The 24,958-nt window shown below is 40.6% G+C and overlaps 2 protein-coding genes across 2 annotated transcripts; both read right to left on the reverse strand.

The window, feature by feature from the left end:
* Positions 1–675: 675 nt before the first annotated feature.
* Positions 676–16,401, reverse strand: LOC139664707 (uncharacterized). Its single transcript, XM_071543640.1, has 3 exons — positions 16,379–16,401; positions 13,892–16,064; positions 676–3,156 (listed from the first exon to the last, which is right to left on the reverse strand). The coding sequence occupies exons 1-3, from the start codon at positions 16,395–16,397 to the stop codon at positions 1,443–1,445; spliced, it is 3,906 nt and encodes a 1,301-aa protein (XP_071399741.1). The 5' UTR covers positions 16,398–16,401; the 3' UTR covers positions 676–1,442.
* A 3,732-nt stretch (positions 16,402–20,133) lies between these two features.
* On the reverse strand, positions 20,134–23,208 carry LOC139664696 (leucine-rich repeat-containing protein 15). The gene is given in 3 exon segments (XM_071543622.1): positions 20,134–22,632; positions 22,635–22,870; positions 23,186–23,208. Coding segments are annotated over 3 exon segments (1,389 nt in total). The 5' UTR covers positions 23,205–23,208; the 3' UTR covers positions 20,134–21,498.
* Between the last annotated feature and the right edge of the window lie 1,750 nt (positions 23,209–24,958).

Consider the following 24,958-nt stretch of genomic DNA (forward strand, 5'->3'; position numbering starts at 1 on the left):
AAAACTCTCCCTCTGGTTGTCAACAGAATCGAACAGATTTACAATGCCAGTCTACTTCCTGGTGTAAATGATGTCACCTACACCCAGGTTTTGATGAATGCTCTGATTGGTCGATAGTATGCATAGTTAATGAGGTGCCCCATAGTCTGTCAGAAAATAGCCTGCCAGCTACTTGCCAAACTAGCCAAAATCTCTGTGCCCCTATTGTTACCGAGTGCCAAAGTTCCAGCACTGGATATTTGTTTCCCCAAAGATAAAAATACAGTATTTGTATGCAGTCGATGGCACAATCATAGGGAAGGTTCGGCTCTCACTCAGTCCTACAAGCTTTGTACCATCTAACCATCAAAAACTGAAAAAAATGATGCTCATTGTTATAGAAGTCAACATCATACTTTTCCTGACAGAGTTGAAATCATTGCACTGGATCTTTAACAAAAATTAAAGGGTGGGTGAACTGAGTTTAGGTTGGTTTATCCTCCACTATATCCCTGAATAATGTGGAAATAAAGGATAACTTGCTGTCAGATTCAGACAGATGAGTCTTTCAACAATAAACAGGTTATGATTTCACAAGTTCACTGTCTATAAGTGTCAATATTAGAATGCCACGATTCACTGAATGATTAACACAGTTCCAGCTTTCTCCCACTAAAAGTAGTGCATTTATTCAATGTATAGCAGTATTTTGAATGATATGTTAAAACCATTGGATTATTATATTACAGTTGAAAGTTGAAATAGCATGTTTGATTTTGTAGGTAGGGATAGCCATTGTTTCAAATTTAAACTGTTCCCTAAACATATCAATTTTATGCACAAAACATCATCAAAATTACATTATCCAAACTTGCAGTTAGTAATAATCAAAAAGATGACTGAAAAGCTGAAAATTACAAAATTGTTGAACTGTATGCTGAATGCGGTCTTATTTTAATTAAAAGAAATACTGTTTAAATGATATTAGATTCACCAAAATGTTCAAGTTGTCCACGAAATGTCCAAGTGAGTGTTATTACAGTTAGTAAGATGTTTCTTTTCAATTTTTTTTTTTTTTTTTTTTGGTCCTTTGTAAAAAAAAAAAAAAAAAAAAGAACAGAAAAAAGAAAAACAAAACCCCAGAAAAAACAGCATTGCAGTCTCAGGCCACAGCAAACTTGCAGAGGAACACTGAGTGGTAAATTTGATTTATTAAGAAATTAAAAGCTAATTAGAGGGAAGTCTGTTTACTGGTGTGATCTAGTTGGTGCTTCTGAATGGAGCTGCAGTGGTTCCTTGTGTTGTCAATAAAAATATGACCTTTTAGACTCTAAATACATAACTCTCTAGGCGTCACATTTTCCAAGTACACCACAGTGCTAATGATCGTTAGCCACAGTAATCAGAGAATAGTTTCCCTTGGCTTTAAAAGTTCTTGGGTTGCTGATGTTGGGTGGTCTAGTCTAGAGCACAGAGTTCTTGTTTCTGCGGCCTATATTCCGGCTTCCTCTCTTGTTCCTCTTCCAGCACACACAGCAGATGATGAGGCTGCTGATGATGACAGTGCACACCACTGCGATGATGATGATCGAAGTGTCCCTAGACATCGCCCCTTCTTCCCCCTCTCCACTGCTGGTGTCGCCCCCCTGCTCTGAGGTGGGCGTGACTTTGACAGCAGGGGAGGAAGTGGTCCTCTTGTGGGGAGGTGTGTGGGGTCTCCTCCTCTTCTCTGTTGGGGTCACTGCAGGCTCCTCAGTAGAAATGAGAGGCATCAGTACCTCATCTGTCAGCAGGGCAATCTCCTCGCCATTCAGATTGAAGGGTATGTCACACACCAACAGGCTGTTGTTGGCCTTGGATGGGTACTTTGTCAGCCAATCCCTTAGTGGCAGGATATCCTGGTCACACCTCCAGGGGTTCTGCTGCAGGAGTACCTCCTTCGCCACAGTGAGGGCATCCAGGTTCACCTGAGGCAGGTTGGGAAAGGAGTTGTTTCGTAGGTCTATCTGGCCCAGGTGGTTCATGCCCTGGAGGAAGCCTGAAGGTAGGGAGCTGATGGAGTTGTGCTCCAGGGAAATGTTGACCAGGCTGGGCAGACCTTGGAAAGTGCCAGCTTCCAAGGTTGTGAGCAGATTGGTGTGAAGAGATACCTCCCCCAGCTGCTCCAACCCTCTAAAGGCCCCGGTGGACACATAGCTAATCCGGTTGCGGCTCAGAACAAGTAGACGCAGCTGAGTCAGGTTCCTGAAGGTGTCATCCTCCAGACGGCTCAGCTTGTTGTCATACAGCCACAACTGATCCAGGACCATGGGCCCAAACACCCCTGGAGACAGACTCTCCAGCTGGTTTTCATACAGGGATATTTGGGCCATTTGGGGCAGGTTTAGGAAGACCCCTTGCGGAAGAGATGTGAGTCTATTGTTGGAGAGGAAGAGCTTCTGGAGTTTCTGAGTCTTGGAGAACAGGTCAGGGTGGAGGTGAGTGATTAGATTGTCCTGTAGAGAGAGCTCTTCCAGGTTTACGAGGTCATCCAAAGTGCCAAGGGGGATCTCCTGGAGTGAGTTCTTATTAAGCCGTAAGGTCTTCAGCTTGGTGAGATCCTTGAAGGTCTCCCTAGAGAGTTTACTGATATTGTTTCCAGCGAGCATTAGGTACTGCAGCTCAGTGACAGGATGAAAAGTTTCCACAGGTATAGAAGTGAAAAGGTTCTTACTGAGGTCAAGGACCTTCAGAGCAGACAAGGAGGATAACCAGGTAGGGCGGAGGACCAGGAGCTGGTTGCTGCTCAGAGTCAAAGACTCAAGCTTTAGAAGCTTTTGGAACAAGGCCTCAGGGAGATCTTGCAACTCGGTGCCAGTAAAACCTAAGGCACCTAAGTTAAGAGTGGAATCAAATGTGCCAGGGCGAACCTCCCTCAACACAGTGTCTTTAACCACAAAGATGCCAAGGGCGTTTGCAAAATCAGTCAAGTCCTCTGGTTTCAGTGAATAGATATTGCAATTTGAGATGTAGAGAGTGGTGGTAGAGGAGGGAACAGCTGTGGGGAAGTCTGAGATGCCATTGCAGAGGATTTTGTTTTCACGACACATGCATCCATCCGGACATGCCCAAAGAACAGCATTGAGGGAAGAGAGAAGGAGGAGCAAGTGAAGTGTGATTGACAGATCCATTATTTCCCTAGAACAAAGGAAAACAAAATCTCATTAACTTTTTGACCAGGTAATAAACAATAATGATGACAATATGAACAGATAATAAACAAATATGTTAAATGTAGCAATCAGGGGTACAGTGGTATTGTAAGCCTCCTATCACCTCTTGAAATAGAGTCTTGTAAACTTGGTATGTGAGGTATCAGATTCACTCACAGAGGCTATAGTACAACCACTATATTTGTAGCCTCTATTTTTAAAGTGGTATTCCATCGAAACTGACTTTTAGGTTGTTACTCTGCAAGACATTTTCCTAAAATGTTCCAGGATTAGTTGCCCCCCACCAAAGCAAGGACTATGGATCGGTCTCCGTCCGTTAGTTAGTTCGTTAGTTAGTCACACTGTAACGTTGACTTTGTGCCGCTAGGGGCGGCATTGACAGTGAATGGGGACTCAGTGGTAAAGCAGGTCATACAGTTAAAGTTATCATACAATGTGGGGGACAATGAATGGGGACTCAGTGGTAAAGCAATACAGTTAAAGTTATCATAGGTAACATAATAGTCTACACACGCTACACACTTGGAGACATCAGACTGGGTTGATGTGTTGAAGTGAGAGTCAATGGCTTGAATTTTTGGGCAAACCTCTAACCACAAGACACTGTAGTTATTGTACAGTTGTTGGACTGTTGTACTGTTATTGCACTCATCACTGCACTACCACTGTGCCGTCAGTGTTGACTACTTATATCATATTACCACTTACCTACTGTGCAATACCATATATCACTTATCATTTAGCATTTATATTATTCATAACACTCATGCTTCTGGTGTTGTATGTTATATTGTATATTGTATTATAAATTGTATTGTAGCGTACATTGTGTGATGTACGGATTGTATTTATTGCGTATTGTAATTCTTATATTTTGTACAGTATTGAGTAAAAACAGGACAATTACGGTTACTACATTTCAAGATATAACTTGTAAGCCTAATTCTGAGGAGAGTAGGCAAGATGCTCAATCTGTCCTTTCATTTTCCCATATGAAAATGCTTATACAAATTCACTCATATTTCAAGTACACTCAGCAATCACTGACTGACCCAAGGGTGGAACTACATCACTGGTGGGGGACAACATGTTTACTATTTGCTTGTTTTCTCGTTGTTTTATGTTTTGAGTTATTTGTCCCCAAGATCACAGAGAATGGTATACTTTTACATTGTTGAATTGTATTGCATGACTTGGTTGACTTCTACATTTATGAAAGCAAAAAACTGTAGATGTTTAATGGAAAGATGATCGTCCATAAATTTTCTTTAACTATTTCAGGCAATGCAATTTGTCGATGTCAGAAGATTGCATGTGTTTTCCTTGATCTTGAAAACTCAGAACTCAAGCCTGTTTAATGTTCCAAATATTGGAGGCAGTACACGATCCATTGGTTTTCGCGGGTGTGCCACCAGCTTGGGCCAAACCACACAAGACAGAACTGGCTCTGGCTACTACATTACTGTACTTCTAATTGGTAAACCTGACCACAGGCTTACAGAGAGCGGTCGTCCGGCAGGGAAAAATGTCATTTGTGGTGATGAAGTATTAGTATTAGTAGCACGACATGCAATCGTGTGCACACAATATTTAAATGTATGCTCGAGTTGCATAAAAAGCATGCAAATACAGTAGATATAAAAAGTGCACATATAGTAAGTTAATATATAGAACCAGCAGCTGCACCAAACATTTTTCTGTTGACTGATCAAAATCTTTTATCTATAACATCCCTGCCTATTGACGATGGTAGAGCCCATTACCTGCCTTGCATTGTAAGATTTATCAGTACGCAATGCCTTGTTAGCTCATCCCCTGATTTTAAAACTAGTACAACCTTTTTAATTTATTTTTGGCATTTTATGCTTTATTGGACAGATATAGTGAAAGAGAGACAGGAAGGTATGGGACAGAGAGCGAGGGGAGGACATGCAGCAAAGGACGCGCTCTACTCGGTGAGCCACCGGGGCACCCCTGAAACTAGTAAAACTTGACCAACAAATCTAGCCTTAATATATCTTATCTAAAACATGATTCAATGTAATATATCTTAAATATCAAGCTATTTAAACCAAATAAATAATGGAATCAAGTTAATTCAACTAATTATGTTAAGTGATTGAAATCAGTTTGAAACTTGCTTTATAAGCTAAATAAGCTTTACAAAATGTTCTCACATATTAAACTGTGTGCATGCGTTCATTTGCTTGCACAAATAATGAAATTGTGCACACAAAATAATGACAGTAAAGGCATACATTAACCAAAATGAGACAGCGACGTGTTAGTTGTGCACTCCAATTTATCAAAACAAGAGTGTCCATACCATCTCATGCCCTCAATGTAGTAAAGTGTGGCCTCAACATGTTTTTATCTCCTCTCCCAGGCTCCATAGTCTTGACACTAGTTTTACATTATTTCTGATTGGCGGAGCTGATTACAGGCTCTTGGGACTCACACACCCAAAAAGCAGCCGACTAGGCAGGAACATTAAACAACAGAGATAAAATCAGGAAAACAGGAAAACATTCCCCTTTGAATTGGAGTTTACTATTAGCTTCCGCTTTCAGTTAACAGGGTCTGTTCATGAGGGAAGCTGAGCTGCTCTACGCTGTAACACTAATTTAGGAGAAAAACAGAGTATGATGCGTTGCATTTGTGGTGTTTTCATTGTGCTTCACTGCTGTCTAAGATTTGATGCACAATGGTCTTTTGTTTCCAGGGTAGGAAAGGAAGAGCCTGGCCTGTGGTTTTTCCTCTGTCAGTGAACAGCTAAAAGGGGGATCCTCTGCTGCCTCTGAAGACTTTAGATTACCACCATTGTAAGGCAGTGATTCACAGGGCAACTCTAATTGGTAACAGTGCCCAAGAGTTGCAGCCTCAGCATTCCTGTTTTAATCCAAAATAAAACATTTGTATAAAATTATGACCCAGTGTCTACGTGGCTATGAGCATTGCCCACAAAATTCCTTGGTGTATCACCACGTTTACCACCCTTTACCATTAGAACCATCTTTTTAGTGTACATATGTTTTTGAAAAGTGAATCCCAAAACTGCTGAGCATGTCCTCATTTGATATGGACATGGTGTTTGGTTTGAAGCCACAAGTGAATTGATTTCTGTGGAATGGCTACATCTCAACAAGACAGATTGCCTGCACATGTTTGAGGCTGAGGCTGGGGCTGCGCTCACTGTTTGTAATGGCACCGGAGGCTCCACATACAAAGCGATGCCAACATAATGATCTGCTTGGTGCACTCTCCATACAAATCCTGGTAGGCCATTTAAAGTTAGCTTGGCAGGCTCAAGTTGTTTTCTCAGTAGCTGGGGAGTATTAAGGTGCAGAAAGAGCCTTTCCAAGGAAGTAGCTTTCTAAAGAGGCCAGTGTGTCCCAATGCTGAGCTCAGCCACACAGGAATCAGCTTTTCTTCCATTCTTTGTTATTCCATTCTTCACATCAAAGACAAAGACTCATAAAATGGAAACTGGGGCTTCACAGCTGTTCCCATTTTCAATACATTTTGTACACATGGGTCTACATTTGTTTTTGAAGAGGTTGAGGGCTGGGTCCCCTCTGTGAAAGGGAAGTGAATGGTATTATTGTTATTAAAATGTTAATACCATTATAACACATCTTATGTTGTCCTTTATTGTCACCCACCACCACCACTTCAACTACTACTACCAATAATAACAACAACAACAACAATAATTATGATAATAATGATAATGTTCCTCCTGATTAGTCACATAAGGTGGTGTGGTGGAACATGCGTTAACCAGTTGGTTGCATCAGTGCTTCCACTTCTCTGTTCTTTACTGTTGCGACAGCAAATTGGATAGATAGGGTCAGGAGTCACAGTTAGGTCAGAGATGAGTTTGAGTAATTTCAGATAAATGTCATGTCCAATTGGAATTGGGGATTTTAGCACATTTGAGGAGCTTTAAGACAAATGACACACTGCAGCATCACTGCTTTTTGCCCGTCTAGACGCAAACTCATCTGAGAACTGTGCAGCGTGTGTGCCTGGTATGACTCCCTCTATGAGTTTCATAACATTCCCATTCTCAAAAAAAAGAAAAACTGACAGCGAAACCATGTTTCCCTTCTGGTATAAAATGTCCCAGTCAAACCAAAACCACTGTCTGCTCTGGCCTGGGACAACCTGGAATGTGTACAGTTCAGTGTAATGGCTAAAGCATTTCCAGTTCACCATTAATTGCGGTGATTTCTTTCCCTCCCCATTTCCATAACTGAGGGATCAGCACTTTGTCTGTCATGAAAAGACTGAGCTAGCAAAGTAGGGAACTTTATTGTGCTGAAACTGAGTATCCAAGGCACTGGAATAAAAGCTGTTTGATTTTATTTATTTAAACTTTTTTTTGAAAAATACTTTATGTAAGGCATTGTGAGGAGTCAGACTCAAAATAGCCCAGACTGAAGCACATTTCCCTACAGGTTACACAACACTGCACTTCATTCAGCACTTCGAGTTACTATGTTATTAGTATTCAGATTCACACATGAATACACACATTGCTAGGCAAAATCAAAAGATGAATAATATAGCTTGTCTTTTCATGATAGAAGTACTGTACTGTTACAGTACATGACATTATTGTTGTTGCCTTATTAGATCAGCATTATTACCTTACTTTTTCCTCTATTATCTCATGTCTTTTCTTTAAATAATAAAATTCCTCATCGAAATCAGCTTGTAAACATTTGACAAGACCCCACAAATGATTAGCAATCAGCATTCTGTTAATCAGGCCAACATGCTGCTTTTGTAGAACTTACCTCTTGCGGTGGCTGATGAGTGAGTGAAGTGAGAAACTGAGTTGGTGTGGAGTGCTGGTTATCTTTTATCCTCCCGTGCGCTGCCCCCCTTCTCTTCGGCTTCACAAATGATCTGACGAGGGATTCCAGCACTCTCTGAACTCTCACATCCTCACATTTTCCTGCTCTTCGTCATCACTCTATTTTCCTCATCAATCTGTTTTTCCCCCTGAGCTCATGAAATCTGTGCGTCCTTTGCTGAGGCTCCAGTGGAACTGTTCAGCGTCCCGGCTGTCCAACTGCCCCCTCTGCCCCTCTCGCATGCTCACACACACTCACACTCACACATTCTTGCTAAATGTGGTGGGGGGATCATGCGAGGAGGGGAAGCCCCACCCTCTCGTGCTACTCTGCGCCTGAACTGGATTTGTATTCACAGAAGATTTATGCTTTGGACATGGTGTTTATGTGTGTGTGATTGTGTGTGCGTGTTCATGTAAGTTGATTTGTGATCTGTGTTTTAATTATTGTATGGGATCCATATGTTGCCACAAAAATAGAAAGGATTGTGAGCATCATTTTCTAGCCCTCTTCGAGGAAAACAAGAGTTTTTTTGTGGTTTGAGGTTAGGATTATGGTGAGGGTTTTTGAATTAGATTTGGGTTAAGATTAGGGAAAGGGTTACGGTTAGAATTAGTGGTTAGGGCATGAATGTAAGACAATGGAATTGTCTCATATATATATATAAGGGATTGTCTGTGTTTTTTGTGTGCCTGCTTGTGTGTGTGTGCAAAGTATCAGCTGCACATATCTTTGGTATGAGGTCTTGAGTATGTAAACTGTTGGTTTGGATTTTTGGCAGCCTTGGACATGTTCACAAATCTGCTGTTAGGGGATTACAGATTGCAGGCCGATCCAAAAAAGGTCCAAACAACCAACAAAATTCTGTTCAGTCTCGCTTGTGTTGCATAAATTATGCATTTTCTATCCTTGAATGTCGTTGTTGGAGTCCATGTGAATACATGTGTAGGAAAATTATTGAATTGGTGCAGCAGTTTGTATGGTGCAATGTTTGGCAATAACCTTGCTGAAATTAGGCGTTACCCACTGTTGGCTAGTTTTTGTGTTTGTGTGTGTGTGTGTGTGCGTGTGTGTGTGTGTGTGTGTGTGTGTGTGAATGGGTGGGTTTACGAGACTGATGGGATCATGCATACCCAACTTGCAGCCCACAGGCAGACAAGTAATCAAGCTCACCTCTCAATATTATACCATACAGCACTACATTCTCACATGTTCTTTGTTTAGGAAACGGTGCTTGAGCATTTTATTTTTCCAAACCCACTTAAGTAAATTCAGTAATTCAGTGTGATTTTAGCCTTGGCGCTAAAATTGGGAATGCTGTGTTCTTCAATAAATCGGTGAAAGGAAGGTTGAGCAGTCAGTGTGCTGCTCCTATTAACATTCCTGTGTTGCTGTAAGTAAATCCATCTGTTCTGCAACATGACAAACCCCCTCTTCACCAGAAAAAAAGATAGCGAGGGTGGAGTTAACGTATAGACAGTCACAGGCTCCAGCACACAAAACCCTCACTTCATGGAAACATTTTGTTTGTCTGATAGTGCAGTAAAGATAGACATAGACAGTAGAAAGAGCTGTGGTAGCAATATCTGCATTGAAACACACTGTGTGTACCAATGTTTTGTTATTGACTGAAGTCACTACTACCTAGGGCCCTCCTTCATGGTGACACTGACAAAATAAATATACCATTAAGCTGCATGGCATTCATGGCATTCATTCAGCTAACTTGCTGGTAAACATTTTCTACCAAAAATGTCAGCTAAATGTGGCATGGCTGTTATGCAAATTAAAAGTCACAGGTTGATCCCCTCTGTCTGTCCCACAATGTCCATTAGCTACAATATATTTCCCAACCTCTACTTTACCTCTCAAATAAGGGAGTAACATCTCAACATAGAGCCTTAACATCACAGATAAACCAGACGCCTTACACTGGACACACTTCATACTCTGTCCTGATCTGAGTGGGGTCCAAGGTCAGGGATGAGCAGATTGAGATGAAGAATGATGTATTGTGGCATGATATATTTCCCCATTTCACAGATGAACAGAGAGAGACTGACTGCAGGCCCAGGCTCCTCTCTTTTCCTGATGATCATCTGTTTCTCTTTCCCCATAAATTCTTGCAAAATAGAGTTTTAAGTGTGTGAACTCCCACTTCCACATCTGAAAAGCTTTTAATTTCCTAACAAGCAAGAAACTGAACCAGCTCCAGTAGGGTTGCTTAAGTCCATGTGATGGGTAAGAGTAACGGTTCAAAGGCACCAGTGGCACTAGGCCGATGGGCTGGCAAAGAACGACTGGGCAAGCAAGGTTACCTTATAGAGTTAACTCTATAAGTGGCCCTGCCTGGGAATACATAATGAGTGCATATTTCCCCCAAATAGATTTAGCAATAATCTGATAAATATTTAAGTCAGCTACACTCAAGATTTAACTAAACTTGGAACTCAGATAGGAAGGTAGTTTTGCAGTGTGATTACTTGTTGCATGTTCGTTGGACAAAACTGCAGGCTAAAACTATAGTTTGTTCAAATAAAATTTAGTCCCTTTAGCAAAATATTAAGATGACAAAGGTTCCATTTGAACAGCAGATGAACATGGGTAGCTCAGTTTTTGGACTTTTAGTCACTTGTGGACTAGAATAGCCTGGGCCAGAATGAGGATTATCCCACTTTAATGTGAGACATGTCGCTTAGACCAACAGGGTTACACAAAGGTTGTGTGAGAAATAATATAAGAATAACAGGTCAACATAAGCCTATTTAAGCCAATGAAAAAGTTTTATCATGGATTGATGGATGTATGAACTGGCCAGAGCATAATGCTTTCCACAAGGGTTGTTGAACTTACACTGTTTTCCAGATGCAGTTATATTATTCGTCACCCATGGGCAAACCCCTGCAGTGCCATTTCCTGTCCTCACACACACCCACTCTTACTTTTTCTTCTGTGTGCTCCCTCTCTCACCCTGTGTGTTTGTGTGTGTGTGTGTGTTGTGGCTGATGCCCACTGTTGTGTGAGCTCAGTGTACTGGAAAGGCTTAATCACCCGTTGTCATAGCGATGAACTTGGGTGCTGTTCACCAATTCATCCTCTTTTGTTTGCTGTTTGTTTTAAAGTCCAATCACTTGTCATGGAATTCGTGGCATTTTGCTGTCATTTTGTGAAGGTTTTAAAAGCTTTGAAAGCTATTTTGAGCTGTAGTCCAAAGTTCGTAATTGTTTTGCTCTCAAAAAACAATGCTAAATGACTAAACAATCTGTAATTATCAATGCAACAGGTTATAAATGCAAATGAGTTTCAGTGATGATGCCAGAATTCTCTTGTAAAAACTTTCTGACACCTCCATATAAAAATTCCAGGATACATTTTACAGCAACTATCTTTTCTTCTATCTTTGTCTGTTGTTGTCTGTTCTAATTTGCCAGTATTGTTGTGTGTGATGTAGCCCACTCCAAAAAGGAGAACGATAACTATGTGCACATCATTGTGGTTTTGCTTTGTCATGGAGGCCTGTGAAATTACAGGGTCACTGTTTTGCAAGAGAAAAGGAACAATCATCTCCAAAGTTATTTTGTACCATGACATTGAGAAATCGGACAAGTGACAGGAGTTGAGCTTCCTGTTTTGGAGGTTGTTATGAACCTGGATGATGGTCTGATCTCATCATCCCATTATCTACAGTTGTGATTCATTTGAGGAAAGTACATTTCTCCTGAGTTCCCATCAACACATTCAGTATGACATTTAAAGAGGAAGCTGAATCCAGATAAGAGCATTTAAACTCCTGAGATAATAGCAAGAGGTCAATCATTTTGGTGCCAAGGCGCAATTCTGTGAAACCACAGGTTTGTATTTTCTGGCATTGTCGCATACAGACTTGTGTGATCACAGAGGGGGCTGGAAAAAACAGTGAGTTGCTGACTTGGCCTACATTACATTGAGGTTATTGCCATTTATAAAATGTATTCATATAATATTATATTTTATTTCATTGATGGAAATATAAAAATTGTGGGTAAACCTTTAAATTACAGGCTATTAATTACACAGTGATGACTGGAAATATCTAAATAATATCCAAGTAAAATAGATGTAATAACTAGTTATAGCATTAGAATGATTGGTAATTACTGAGTAATATACAAGTAATGTACCAGTAATTTTAGAAAAGACATACCAGTCCTGACTATGTACAATATTCGCATAGGTATACAAACATACTCCATAGTAACTCTACACAAATAACAGAAAACAACACACACCCAGAAAGTAAAAAGGTAAAAAGCACCTTTTTAATTACCAGTCATTCTAATGCTATAACTAGTTGTTACATCTAATTTACTTGGAAATTACTTAGTTATTTCCAGTCATTACAGCATAATTAATGGCCTGTAATGTAAAGGGTTACCAGTTTGGGACACAGAATGTCTTAATGTTTGAGAAAATCCAATGCACGGCTGAGCTCCATCCACCAAAGTACACCAAGACACCAATGTGTGAATGGGTATGTAATCAGTAGGATAAGAGCAACTGCTTTTCAGATATTGCAGATTATATGACCATTAAATCATCTTCATCACAATATATACTGTAGATATAGCTATTACCAGCACTTTACCTGGTTTCAGACATTGGACAGAGCATGGAGATCATAATGTGTTGAAAACAAATCCGATCAAAACAAATTAGTTTTAGAACTAGAAAATGAAAATGCATCTCAGTTTTGTACTCATGAATACTGATGGGAGAGGCAGGGATAACATCATCATGACATAATGGCTTTTCAGGCTCCTTGGCTGCAGGAACCATTTAGTGATTATCTTCTACACGCTATTTCCTCTGACTATAGGTCTTCATAAAGAAAAGTAAAAAAAATAAGAAAAGGAAAGGAAAGGAAAGAAAGAATTCAATCCAGTCTACTGAAATGGATTATTTCAGAACTTGAAAGAAAGAAAGAAAGAAAGAAAGAAAAAAGAAAGAATTTGTACTGAATTGGATTATTTCTGAACTTTACACTCAAAACTGAAAGCATGTTGATTTGTATCTGCCCTTGACGTCTCTTCATGTAGTTTGAAGCTTACACCACTAGAGGGCAACAAATATCAACAAACTATTGCAAACTATTGATTATTATTGGCTACATCAGCTGGTCCTGCTTTATGAAACTTAACATCACATATCTTCAGTTTTACTGACATAAAATACCTTAAGAGAAAACAGCTAAACACAACATGAAGAAAAATGTTCACATACTGCATCAGCCACCATGTATTAACTGCAACTTTTAGGGAAGGAAGCAGAAAGAAAGAAAGAAAGAAAGAAAGAAAGAAAGAAAGAAAGAAACAAACAAACAAACAAACAAACAAACAAACAAACAAACAAACAAACAAAGAGAAAAAGAAAGAAACAAACAGACAGAAAGAAAGAAAGAAAGAGAAAAAGAAAAAAGAAAGAAACAAGCAAACAAACAAAGAAATATATCATTTAAATATCATTCAGATCTTAATCACCCATACACTCAAGCAATTACTAATTAAACAAATTAAAGCAAGTATAAACAAACCATTGATGATTCTTACTGACTACAGCTTGGCTCTGCTTTACGAAAAATTAACATACCATTTCAATTTTACTGTCCTAAAATACTTCAAGCAAATTCAACTAAACACAACATAAAGAAAATCCACATGTATCAGTCACTGTGTATAAACTGCAGCCTGTGGGAAACCAGAAGCAAAATCGACCCTGAATTCCAATTCTCTGTTTATCTTGACTCTCCATCCTCATCCGGCCTGATATCATGTTTCGTCACCCTTGAGTGTGGCCGCACACTCGGCCTCCATCTCAACCATGGCTTTGTTAAGACGACACATGCCGTACATGGCGGCAAGGATAAGGAACACACCTATGGCCACCAGGAGGATGTGAATCGACATGAGGAACCCAGCATAGGCTGCATCGGAAGGCAGAGTCCACACGTAGACCCAGCCCCGGTGGCGGTTGTGGTGGACAAACTCAGGCCCCTGCTCAACCACCAGTTTGTCATAGAAAGGAGGCGACCGGTAAAGAGTCGGGGGAGTCTCAGTAGTGGAAAGTAACTCATCTGTAGGCAGGGCGTTGCTTAGAGTACGGAGAGATGGTGATGCTGTGGCAGGGGTGGCAGCTGTGGTTGTTGAGGTGGTGACTGGCGTTGTTGATCTGGGGGCTGACAAGTATTTTGTTTTTTCATTGCCTTTTTCATTTGCCTTTTTCATTGCAGACGCCACTGGAGTGGTTTGTGGGGTCGTTGATGTTGTTGTGGTTGGTGGTATAGCTTTTGAGGTGGTGGTGGTGGATGTCGGTCTGACGGTTGAAATTGATTTTGTTGATGAAACTTTTTTCATTGCAGAAGCCACTGGAGTGGTTTGCGGGTTCGTTGATGCTGTTAGGAGAGATGGTGTGGCTTTTGAGGTGGTGGTGGATGTTGGTCTGACGGTTGTGATATATTTTGTTGTTGGAACTTTGTACATTGCAAAAGCCTCAGTTACGTTAGGCGATGGTTCAGTTGGGTGTTTTTGCATAGTGAAGTAACTTGCGACTGTTGTACCATCACAAAAGTTAAACTCCTCATCACGCAGAGAGCCAAGGGTGCGGAGTAATTGGTACATTGGACTATGGCACATCACATCATCTCCGTCAAGAACCACACCTTTGTTAAGTCGTATCCATCTTGCAATACCTCTAATACTGCAAGTACAGTCCCAGAGGTTGCCACTCAGAGTAAGACGCCTCAAACCTGTATTTGAGGAGAAAATATCCCCATGAAGACTCTTGAGATGGTTATTCTTCAAATCAATGACAGAAAGCCCTACAAGGTCTTGAAAGATGTTTTCTGGTAGGCTCTGCAGCTTATTGTCGTTCAGATGCAGGATGACCAGTGTGGTTAGCCTGGAGAACAGGTCTGGGTGTAGGTGCTGCAGGTCATTGGACTTCAGTGAAAGCTTCTGAAGGTTGGGAAGGCAGCAGAATAGGTTTGAAGGTAACTCCCTCAGCTTTTCGTTCAAATGGAAGTTAAGATTCAGCAGCCCAGACATGTTAGCAAACAAGTTGCCAGGAACAGTGGTGAGGTTAGTGCCATACAAATAAAATGTTGTTATGTAAGGCATGTAACCCATCAGCTCATCTGGGAGAGATAATAGGGGGTTATTGTAAAGGGTGAGCTTGATAAGCTGGGGCATGTTGTAGAAGCTCTTTTCCGGGACGCCCTGAAGTCGGTTGGAGGATAGGGTGAGGGTCTTGAGGTTCCCTAAAGACCAGAACACTTCAGGTGGGAGGCTGGCAACCTGATTGTGGTGGATTTTCAGTTCCTCAAGATTAGCAAGTTCATCAAAGATCCCAGCCTCTAGCTTCTCCAGCTCGTTGTTATAGAGCAGGAGCTGCTTAAGATTAGTCAATGAGTGAAAGATGGTAGGTGGAAGCTCTTTGAAGGAGTTCTTGCCAAGGTTTAGAAAGGTTAGGTTGGTCAGTCCATTGAAAACATCTGAGGCAAGGCTAGCGATTTTGTTGCAGTTGAGGTCTAGGACCAGCAGCCCGGCAAGTCCCTCCAACATCTCTGGAGAGATGGTCTCCAATTGGTTCCCGTCTAAATAGAGCTGCTCCAGACTGGTCAGCGGACTGAAGACTCTGGCGGGAAGGCTGGCGAGATCATTGGAAGACAGCTTGACAGACTTGAATTGTGGGGCAGCGTGGAAGGCCTGGGGATGGATAGTGTGTAGGCGGCTGTAGGTTAGGCTAAAACGCAACAGCAAGTCCAGGTTTACCAGGCTGTGCTCATTTATGACATTCATGTTTGTGTCATTGAGCTGCAAGAGGTACGTGTGGACAGGCATCTGCTTTGGGATGTCTGTGATGCTGGAACCAACACACATGACAGCACCTCGAAAATTACACATGCAGCTGCTGGGGCAGATCATGGTGCAGGTCAGGTGTGGCAGTGTGAGGAGGAAGAGTATCATCCAGAAAGTGCCTGTTGAATTGAAATAAAGACACATTTGGACCATTATGATCTAACATGAAATTTACTTGACAATATCACCCAGATTATGGTGTATGGTCTCATAAGGTCCCACATTTTGTTCAAAATCTGATAAAGGCTGACATTTTCTTCAAACTCTGACAATACAGTAAAAGCTTTACATAGTCATGTTTATTGCCATGTAAATCTGGAATTTAATTTTCAAAATCAGGCTGTTTTCTCTGCTGAAGTGACTTTTCTGTCAGTAAAAAAGACAAAACCTGCAGCTAAAATTAATTGGAATAGAAGCAAAACATTTTACCCACCGCTCAAGTGAGAATCCATGATGGTCCCTTCAGTGTTATGATCATGTTGTTTCTTTTGCTACGATTATATGAGTGACACCGAGGATGCTGGTTAATTTCCTGAAGAAGAAGAATTTACTTATCTTGACAGGCTGCTCAGACCCGACTGCCTGCCTGTGTGGGCTGAACTGATAATACTCGCTGTTGTAGCATGTCAGTTAGGATGTTTTGCAGCTGGCCTGATGCCTGTAATATAACAATGCAGTTATATAAGTTTATTCTCTTTGCAGACCATACGCCCCATATTTGGTATCTATTTGATCCACTAGCACTTCAATGTATCACAAAAAGGGCTAAAAGGGAAAGACCCACCAATATGTATGTGATCAACAACAAACAAGTTATAACTGTCAATGCATAAAAAATAATTTTCCACTTTTTGTATATATATAAAAGGAGTTTAAAATGTGAAAGGCTGTTTAGAGATTGGAGTAATGCTGTGATAAAATGTGGAAATTCATTTCTAAACTCATGTCTTGTATGTGTGTGTGTATGAGTGTGTTTTATTAGCTTGTGTGATTTATTGAGCTCTTTTATCCACAGTCACCGTCAAGCCCTGAGTGCCAGGGTGTCAAGTCAAGTCAATTTTATTTATAAAGCACATTTAAAAACAACCAGAGTTGACCAAAGTGCTGTACAGCATGTGAGTTAAAACAGCATAAAAAATAACAGGCAGACAATAATACAGAGAACAGAAGATAAAAGATGTGCAAGATACGCAGAACATTATAAAAAGAATTCAAAGCATGCGTGTTAACAGTATGTGAGTTAAAACAGCATAAAATATAACAGAGACAATAACCCAGAGAACAGAAGATAAAAAGACATGTATGATACACAGAGCGATATTAAGATTCAAAGGCCAGGGAGAAAAAGTATTTTTTAGTCTCGACTTAAAAATGTCCAAAGAAGGGGCAGACCTAACAAGGAAGGGCAGACTATTCCACAGTTTTGGGGCAGCAGCAGAAAAAGCACGGTCACCCTTTTTTCGCGGGACAGTGAGAAGCATCTGGTCAGAGGATCTAAGTGACCTAGAAGTGGAATGGGGGCACAAGAGGTCAGAGATGTAAGGTGGTGCCAGTCCATTTAGGGCTTTAAAAACAAATAATAAAACTTTAAAATCAATTCTAAATCTGACTGGGAGCCAATGAAGGGAGGCCAGTATGGGGGTGATGTGGTCCCACTTACGGGTGCCAGTCAGGAGTCTAGCGGCGGCATTCTGGACAAGCTGCAGCCGGGAGAGGGAGGAGCTAGCAACTCCTGTATACAGTGAGTTGCAATAGCCCAGCCGGGATGAAATGAGAGCATGAATTACTTTCTCAAGATCATGAACAGAGAGAAAGGACTTGATTTTTGCTAACTGTCTGAGTTGGAAGAAGCTTCCCTTTACAACAGAGTTGATCTGTCTGTCGAATTTGAGGGCAGAGTCGAACAACACACCAAGGTTTTTTCGTGTGGTTTAGTGAAGGAAGATAGTGGTCCAAGGGATGTACAGATATCATTGATGTTGTCAGGGGGGCAGAATAAAACGATCTCGGTTTTATTGTCATTTACCATAAGAAAATTTTTGGACATCCAGGATTTTATGTCTTCAAGGCAGTCGAACAGGGGTTTCAGGGAACATTTTCTATTTGGTTTTAGTGGGAGGTACAGTTGAGTATCGTCGGCGAAAAGATGGAAAGAGATGCCGTTTTCCGGATAATGGAACCCAGGGGGAGCATGTACACGGAAAATAGAATGGGACCTAGAATTGACCCTTGGGGGACCCCGCAGGTGAGGGGGGCAGAAGAGGATGAAAGATTGCTAATCTGAACTGAAAAGGTTCTATCTTGTAGGTACGACGTGAACCAATTTAAGGCTGTTCCCTGAATACCAACCCCATACTCGAGTCGTGAATTGAGAATTTTGTGGTCGACCGTGTCGAAAGCGGCGCTGAGGTCCAGCAGTATTAAAATAGCACAGTCCCTAGAATCAACAGTTAAAAGTAAGTCATTTGTAACTTTTAACAGAGCGAATTCTGTGCTATGACGTGCTCTGAACCCAGACTGGAGCACTTCTAGGGATGCGTTGTCATCGAGGAAGGATTGTAGTTGGCTAAAAACAACCATTTCAAGAACTTTTGAAAGGAAAGGTAATTTAGAAATCGGTCTAAAATTAGTGAGAACTGTGGGGTCGAGATTTGACTTTTTGATGAGAGGCTGAACCACAGTGTGTTTAAAATAAGATGGAACATAACCAGTACCAAGACATCTATTGATAATTGACAGAATGCTAGGGCCCAAACTGTCAAAAGCCTTTTTAAGGAGGCGTGAGGGAACAGCACCAAGGGAGCAGGTTGTGGGTTTCATATGGGAAACACAGGCTCAAACTGACATAAGACAGCAGTAGACACAGGAGAGACAGAAGGATCATTAGTAGAAGGTGAGCTGCGTGATCTAATATCAGCTACCTTATCAACAAAGAATTTAAGACATTTTTCACAGGTTGTTGGGGACGCATCAAGGCTGGCAGTAACCGGAGGATTAAGTACTGCATTTGTAGTGTCAAAAAGAACTTTCGGCCTGTGACAGTTTTTGGCGATGATATTAGAAAAATAATTTGCTCTCACAGTTTTAACAGTAAGTTCACATACTGCATCAGCCACCAGCTGCAACTTTTAGGGAAGGAAGCAGAAAGAAAGAAAGAAAGAAAGAAAGAAAGAAAGAAATGTATAATTTGCATAAAATATGTTAATTTCAGATCAGCCATACACTCAAAAATAAAAGCAAGTAGACCTATAAACAAACCATTGATGATTATTATTGACTACATCAGCTTGGCTCTGTTTTACGAAAGTTAGCATCTCATATCAGTTTTACTGTCCTAAAATACTTCAAGAAAATACAGCTAAACACAACATAAAGAAAATCCACATGCATCAGTCATCATGTATAAGCTGCAGCCTGTGGAAAAGCAGAAGCAGAATCAACCCTGAATTTGCCGCCTCAATAGTGCAGGTGTTAGGATCAGCTATATAGGAGTTTGAGAACTGGCTGGCAGTCAAACAGTTAATATAGCGAGAGCAACGACCAGGCAGACGAGGTTTGAGCGTTTGGCAGGGAAGAATGGCATCAAACACAATGGGCTTGTGATCAGATAAGCAATATAGACTACTTGGTCACATAATTCAACATTACAGACAGGGAAACCACAGGTAAAAACAAGATCAAGTGTGTGGCCGTGCTGGTGCGTGGGGCCGCTGACGTTTTGAACAAGATTAAACGAGTCAACAAGGTTTTCAAAATCCCTTACCAAAGGGTGTGATGATGCATACTGCTTATCAACAGTCCCAGGCTCCAACAGGGTTTATGATGTGTTTTCTTGGTACTAATAATAGCTGGAGTATTTGTCGTCAATAAGTCAATAATAAGTAAAAAAAAAAAAAATGTATTGATTTTGTGCAGAATTTGGGCAGAAAAGGGTTATGAAAGTAAGAATAGAATTGTATAAAAATGTATGTAAACTTTTCTTAAAGGAAACCCAGAATTGGAAAATGCACATATTACATAATGGCTTTTCAGGCTCCTTGGCTGCAGGAACCGTTTAGTGATTATCATCTACACACTATTTCCTCTGACTATAGGTCTACAGAAAGAAAAGAAAGAAAAAAAGAAAAGGAAAGGAAGAATTCAATCCAATCTACTGAAATGGATTATTTCAGAACTTTATTTTCTTTACACTCAAAAATGAAAGCATGTTGATTTCAATCTGCGCTTGTTGTCTCTTCATGCAGTTTGAAGCTTACACCACTAGAGGGAAACAAATGTGAACAAACCATTGCAAACTATTGATTATTATTGGCTACATCAGCTTGGCTCTGCTTTATGAAACTTAACATCACATATCTTAAGTTTAACTGTCATAAAATACCTTAAGAGAAAACAGCTAAACGCAACATGAAGAAAAAAGTTCACATACTGCATCAGCCACCAGCTGCAACTTTTAGGGAAGGAAGCAGAAAGAAAGAAAGAAAGAAAGAAAGAAAGAAAGAAAGAAAGAAATGTATAATTTGCATAAAATATGTTAATTTCAGATCTTAATCAGCCATACACTCAAAAATAAAAGCAAGTAGACCTATAAACAAACCATTGATGATTATTATTGACTACATCAGCTTGGCTCTGTTTTACGAAAGTTAGCATCTCATATCAGTTTTACTGTCCTAAAATACTTCAAGAAAATACAGCTAAACACAACATAAAGAAAATCCACATGTATCAGTCATCATGTATAAGCTGCAGCCTGTGGAAAAGCAGAAGCAGAATAAACCCCGAATTCCAACTGATAGTTCATCTTGACTCTTGTGCATCCGTCCTGATAGGCTATCATGTTTCGTCATCCTTGAGTGTGGTCGCACACTCAGCCTCCAGCTTAACCATGGTCTTGCCGTTTTTATTGCATTCTGAGTTTAACAGCAGTGAAAACCTCCTAAATTTACTTTTTTTCTTCATGAAATTTGATGACTTCTCCTGGAGTGATCTTACAATTAGAAAAACTGAAACATTTAGCCTACCTTTTTAATATTTTTATATAAGCTATACACTATCAGGGTACAAAGATTGTCTTTGGGTAATTTTTGACCCGACAGTTAGCCTATGAAATCAATTACAGACTAAATAAAATTTGATAAAAAATGTATACATTATTTGTAGTAACTATGAAGCACTCTTTTTCTCGCAAGAAAAATGGTTTTCTCGCAAGAAATAGAGTCGGGGTGGTTCACTAGTCCACTTATGATGTATATTTTACAGTAAAACCGTACAGTACTGTACAATGTACAGTGGTGTGCACAGAATAATATAATGGTGTAATACAGAATACCTGGATGGTGAGGTAGGAAAACACAGTTATTCCAGAAGTTGTTGATATGTGACAGGTTGTTTCTTCATGCAAAATAGATTTGGGGTTAAAAATTAAATGAAAAGGCTTTATACTAGGAGGGACAGTGAGACCGGGTCATTTTTGACCCGAGGACAAGGGGAGCATACAGAATATGAAGATATCACAAGGGTTAAACTCCTCATCACGGTACAGATACATGATCAGTACATGATTGGACTATGGCACATCACATCTTCTCTGTCAAGAACCACACCTTTGTTAAGTCGCATCCAACTTGCAATACCTGTAATACTGCAAGTACAGTCCCAGAGGTTGCCACTCAGAGTAAGATGCCTCAAACCTGTATTTGAGGAGAAAATATCCCCTGGAAGACTCTTGAGATGGTTATTCTTCAAATCAATGACAGAAAGCCCTACAAGGTCTTGAAAGATGTTTTCTGGTAGGCTCTGTAGCTTATTGTCATTCAGATGCAGGATGACCAGTGTGGTTAGCCTGGAGAACAGGTCTGGGTGTAGGTGCTGCAGGTCGTTGGACTTCAGTGAGAGCTTCTGAAGGTTGGGAAGGCAGCAGAATAGGTTTGAAGGTAACTCCCTCAGCTTTTCGTTCAAATGGAAGTTAAGATTCAGCAGTCCAGACATGTTAGCAAACAAGTTGCCAGGAACAGTGGTGAGGTTAGTGCCATACAAATAAAATGTTGTTATGTAAGGCATGTAACCCATCAGCTCATCTGGGAGAGATAATAGGGGGTTATTGTAAAGGGTGAGCTTGATAAGCTGGGGCATGTTGTAGAAGCTCTTTTCCGGGACGCCCTGAAGTCGGTTGGAGGATAGGGTGAGGGTCTTGAGGTTCCCTAAAGACCAGAACACTTCAGGTGGGAGGCTGGCAACCTGATTGTGGTGGATTTTCAGTTCCTCAAGATTAGCAAGTTCATCAAAGATCCCAGCCTCTAGCTTCTCCAGCTCGTTGTTATAGAGCAGGAGCTGCTTAAGATTAGTCAATGAGTGAAAGATGGTAGGTGGAAGCTCTTTGAAGGAGTTCTTGCCAAGGTTTAGAAAGGTTAGGTTGGTCAGTCCATTGAAAACATCTGAGGCAAGGCTAGCGATTTTGTTGCAGTTGAGGTCTAGGACCAGCAGCCCGGCAAGTCCCTCCAACATCTCTGGAGAGATGGTCTCCAATTGGTTCCCGTCTAAATAGAGCTGCTCCAGACTGGTCAGCGGACTGAAGACTCTGGCGGGAAGGCTGGCGAGATCATTGGAAGACAGCTTGACAGACTTGAGTTGTGGGGCAGCGTGGAAGGCCTGGGGATGGATAGTGTGTAGGCGGCTGTAGGTTATAGGCTAAAACGCAACAGCAAGTCCAGGTTTGCCAGGCTGTGCTCATTTATGACATTCATGTTTGTGTCATTGAGCTGCAAGAGGTACGTGTGGACAGGCATCTGCTTTGGGATGTCTGTGATGCTGGAACCAACACACATGACAGCACCTCGAAAATTACACATGCAGCTGCTGGGGCAGATCATGGTGCAGGTCAGGTGTGGCAGTGTGAGGAGGAAGAGTATCATCCAGAAAGTGCCTGTTGAATTGAAATAAAGACACATTTGGACCATTATGATCTAACATGAAATTTACTTGACAATATCACCCAGATTATGGTGTATGGTCTCATAAGGTCCCACATTTTGTTCAAAATCTGATAAAGGCTGACATTTTCTTCAAACTCTGACAATACAGTAAAAGCTTTACATAGTCATATTTATTGTCATGTAAATCTGGAATTTAATTTTCAAAATCAGGCTGTTTTCTCAGTAAACAGGCTGTTTTTCTTCAGTAAAAAAGACAAAACCTGCAGCTAAAATTAACTGGGATGGAAGCAAAACATTTTACCCACCGCTCAAGTGAGAATCCATGATGGTCCCTTCAGTGTTATGATCATGTTGTGTCTTTTGCTACGATTATATGAGTGACACCGAGGATGCTGTTTAATTTCCTCAGGACTTATCTTGACAGGCTGCTCAGACCCGACTGCCTGCCTGTGTGGGCTGAACTGATAATACTCGCTGTTGTAGCATGTCAGTTAGGATGTTTTGCAGCTGGCCTGATGCCTGTAATATAACAATGCAGTTAGATAAGTCTATTCTCTTAGCAGAATATACGCTCCATATTTGGTATCTATTTGTTTCGCTAGCACTTCTTCAGTGTATCACAAAAAGGGCTTAAAGGGAAAGACCCACCGATATGAGTGTCATCAACAATAACTGTCAATGTATAAAAAGAGTTTAAAAATGTGAAAGGAAAATATTATGGAAATGAAATAAGTGAAACAAGTAAGTGAAATAAAAGTATTGATTTTGGGCAGAATTTGGGTAGGAAAGGGTTGTGAAAGTAAAAATAGAAGTGTATAAAAAATGTAGGCTATGTCAACTTTTCTTACAGGAAATCCAGAATTGAAAAATGCATGAAAAAAGGATGTGTGTCCATTTACATTGGAAACACACGCTCATGGAAATATGACTGTAACAACTGGAGTAAAGTCTTCACTATACTGTATTTACACATTTTGTTTAGCATGTGCGTACGTGTGTGTTTGCATACACACATGCCTGTGCATATACGTGCATGTGAACATTTACGTGTGCGTGTGTATGATTAACCTCTGACAGCACTGTAGTGAGTGACTGACTCAAAACTGGCTCAAAGCAAAAGTCGACAGTTTCTTTCATGCTGCTGTTGCAGCATCACACGCTGCTCCTCCTCCTGCATGATTCAGACAGTCTTATCACAGCAACTCTCCCATTGTTCAGACCCAAACTGTGACTCAGCTCTCACAACGGCTTCCCAAAGATTCACTCGACTGAATCCATAATTCACTACCTGGCACAGCCACTGTGCATACTGCATCACACACACACACTTAGATGTTTATTCCCACCATCTAAGGGATTTGATATCCACTTCAAAATGGTAGGTCTAGATCATTTGTAGTAAAAGGTAGAATTTGCGTAAACATATATAATGTTGTTCAGTAATATTTTGAATGTTTTGTTATTTTTTGTAGGGGGGAGTGATACAAAAACGGTCTTCTTTGTGAACACCTAAATAGATCTAGAAAGAGAAAGTGTATCTTCAGTAGCCAAGTTACCCACATTGGTTTTATCTTGGTCATGATCTTTTCAGGCGCTGAGACGAAGACAAACAGGATGTGACACAAAAGAAAACAGCTCCTTTAGTCGAAAGGAAATCACCTCAGAAATGGCAGTTACAGATTCACATGATAACTTTATTCAGTTCACAAAATAAAGGGCAGTGCATTCTTCAAAGCAGTGACAGTTGTGAACACAAAATACAAAAAAATGTTATGCCCAATGCTGCCACAAGAGGGTGACATAATGATAAGATACGGGCAAATAATGTCCCTGGTAAGATATTTCCTATAGCTGTCTCATTAGTCAGGTGCAGTAGTACATCTGACACTCAAGTATTTCCAGTCAGTAGTGGGTTATTTACAAAAGTCCTTAGACTTCTCATGAGAGCACCTCAATGCAGTGACACTTAAATGACCACTGAAGGATGGTATTGGTTATGGTACAACTCTATATTGCTGGAAAAGATACAGTGGGATTATATTACTGGTGATGTGAGTCTTAAGGCTATGTTGGATTTT

Source organism: Centroberyx affinis, unplaced genomic scaffold, assembly GCF_046629955.1.
Source record: "Centroberyx affinis isolate AG114_WGS23_722 - 3 ecotype Tasmania unplaced genomic scaffold, CSIRO-AGI_Caff_v1 ptg004359l_1, whole genome shotgun sequence".
Lineage (NCBI taxonomy): Eukaryota > Metazoa > Chordata > Actinopteri > Beryciformes > Berycidae > Centroberyx > Centroberyx affinis.

What these genes read in the sequence shown, in the direction of transcription:
- LOC139664707 (XM_071543640.1), bottom strand. An exon ending in ATGGTTGAGATGGAGGCCGA is followed by an intron (nt 3,157 to 13,891) that starts GTGTGCGGCCAC and finishes CCTTTGTTCTAG; the next exon opens with GGAAATAATGGATCTGTCAA.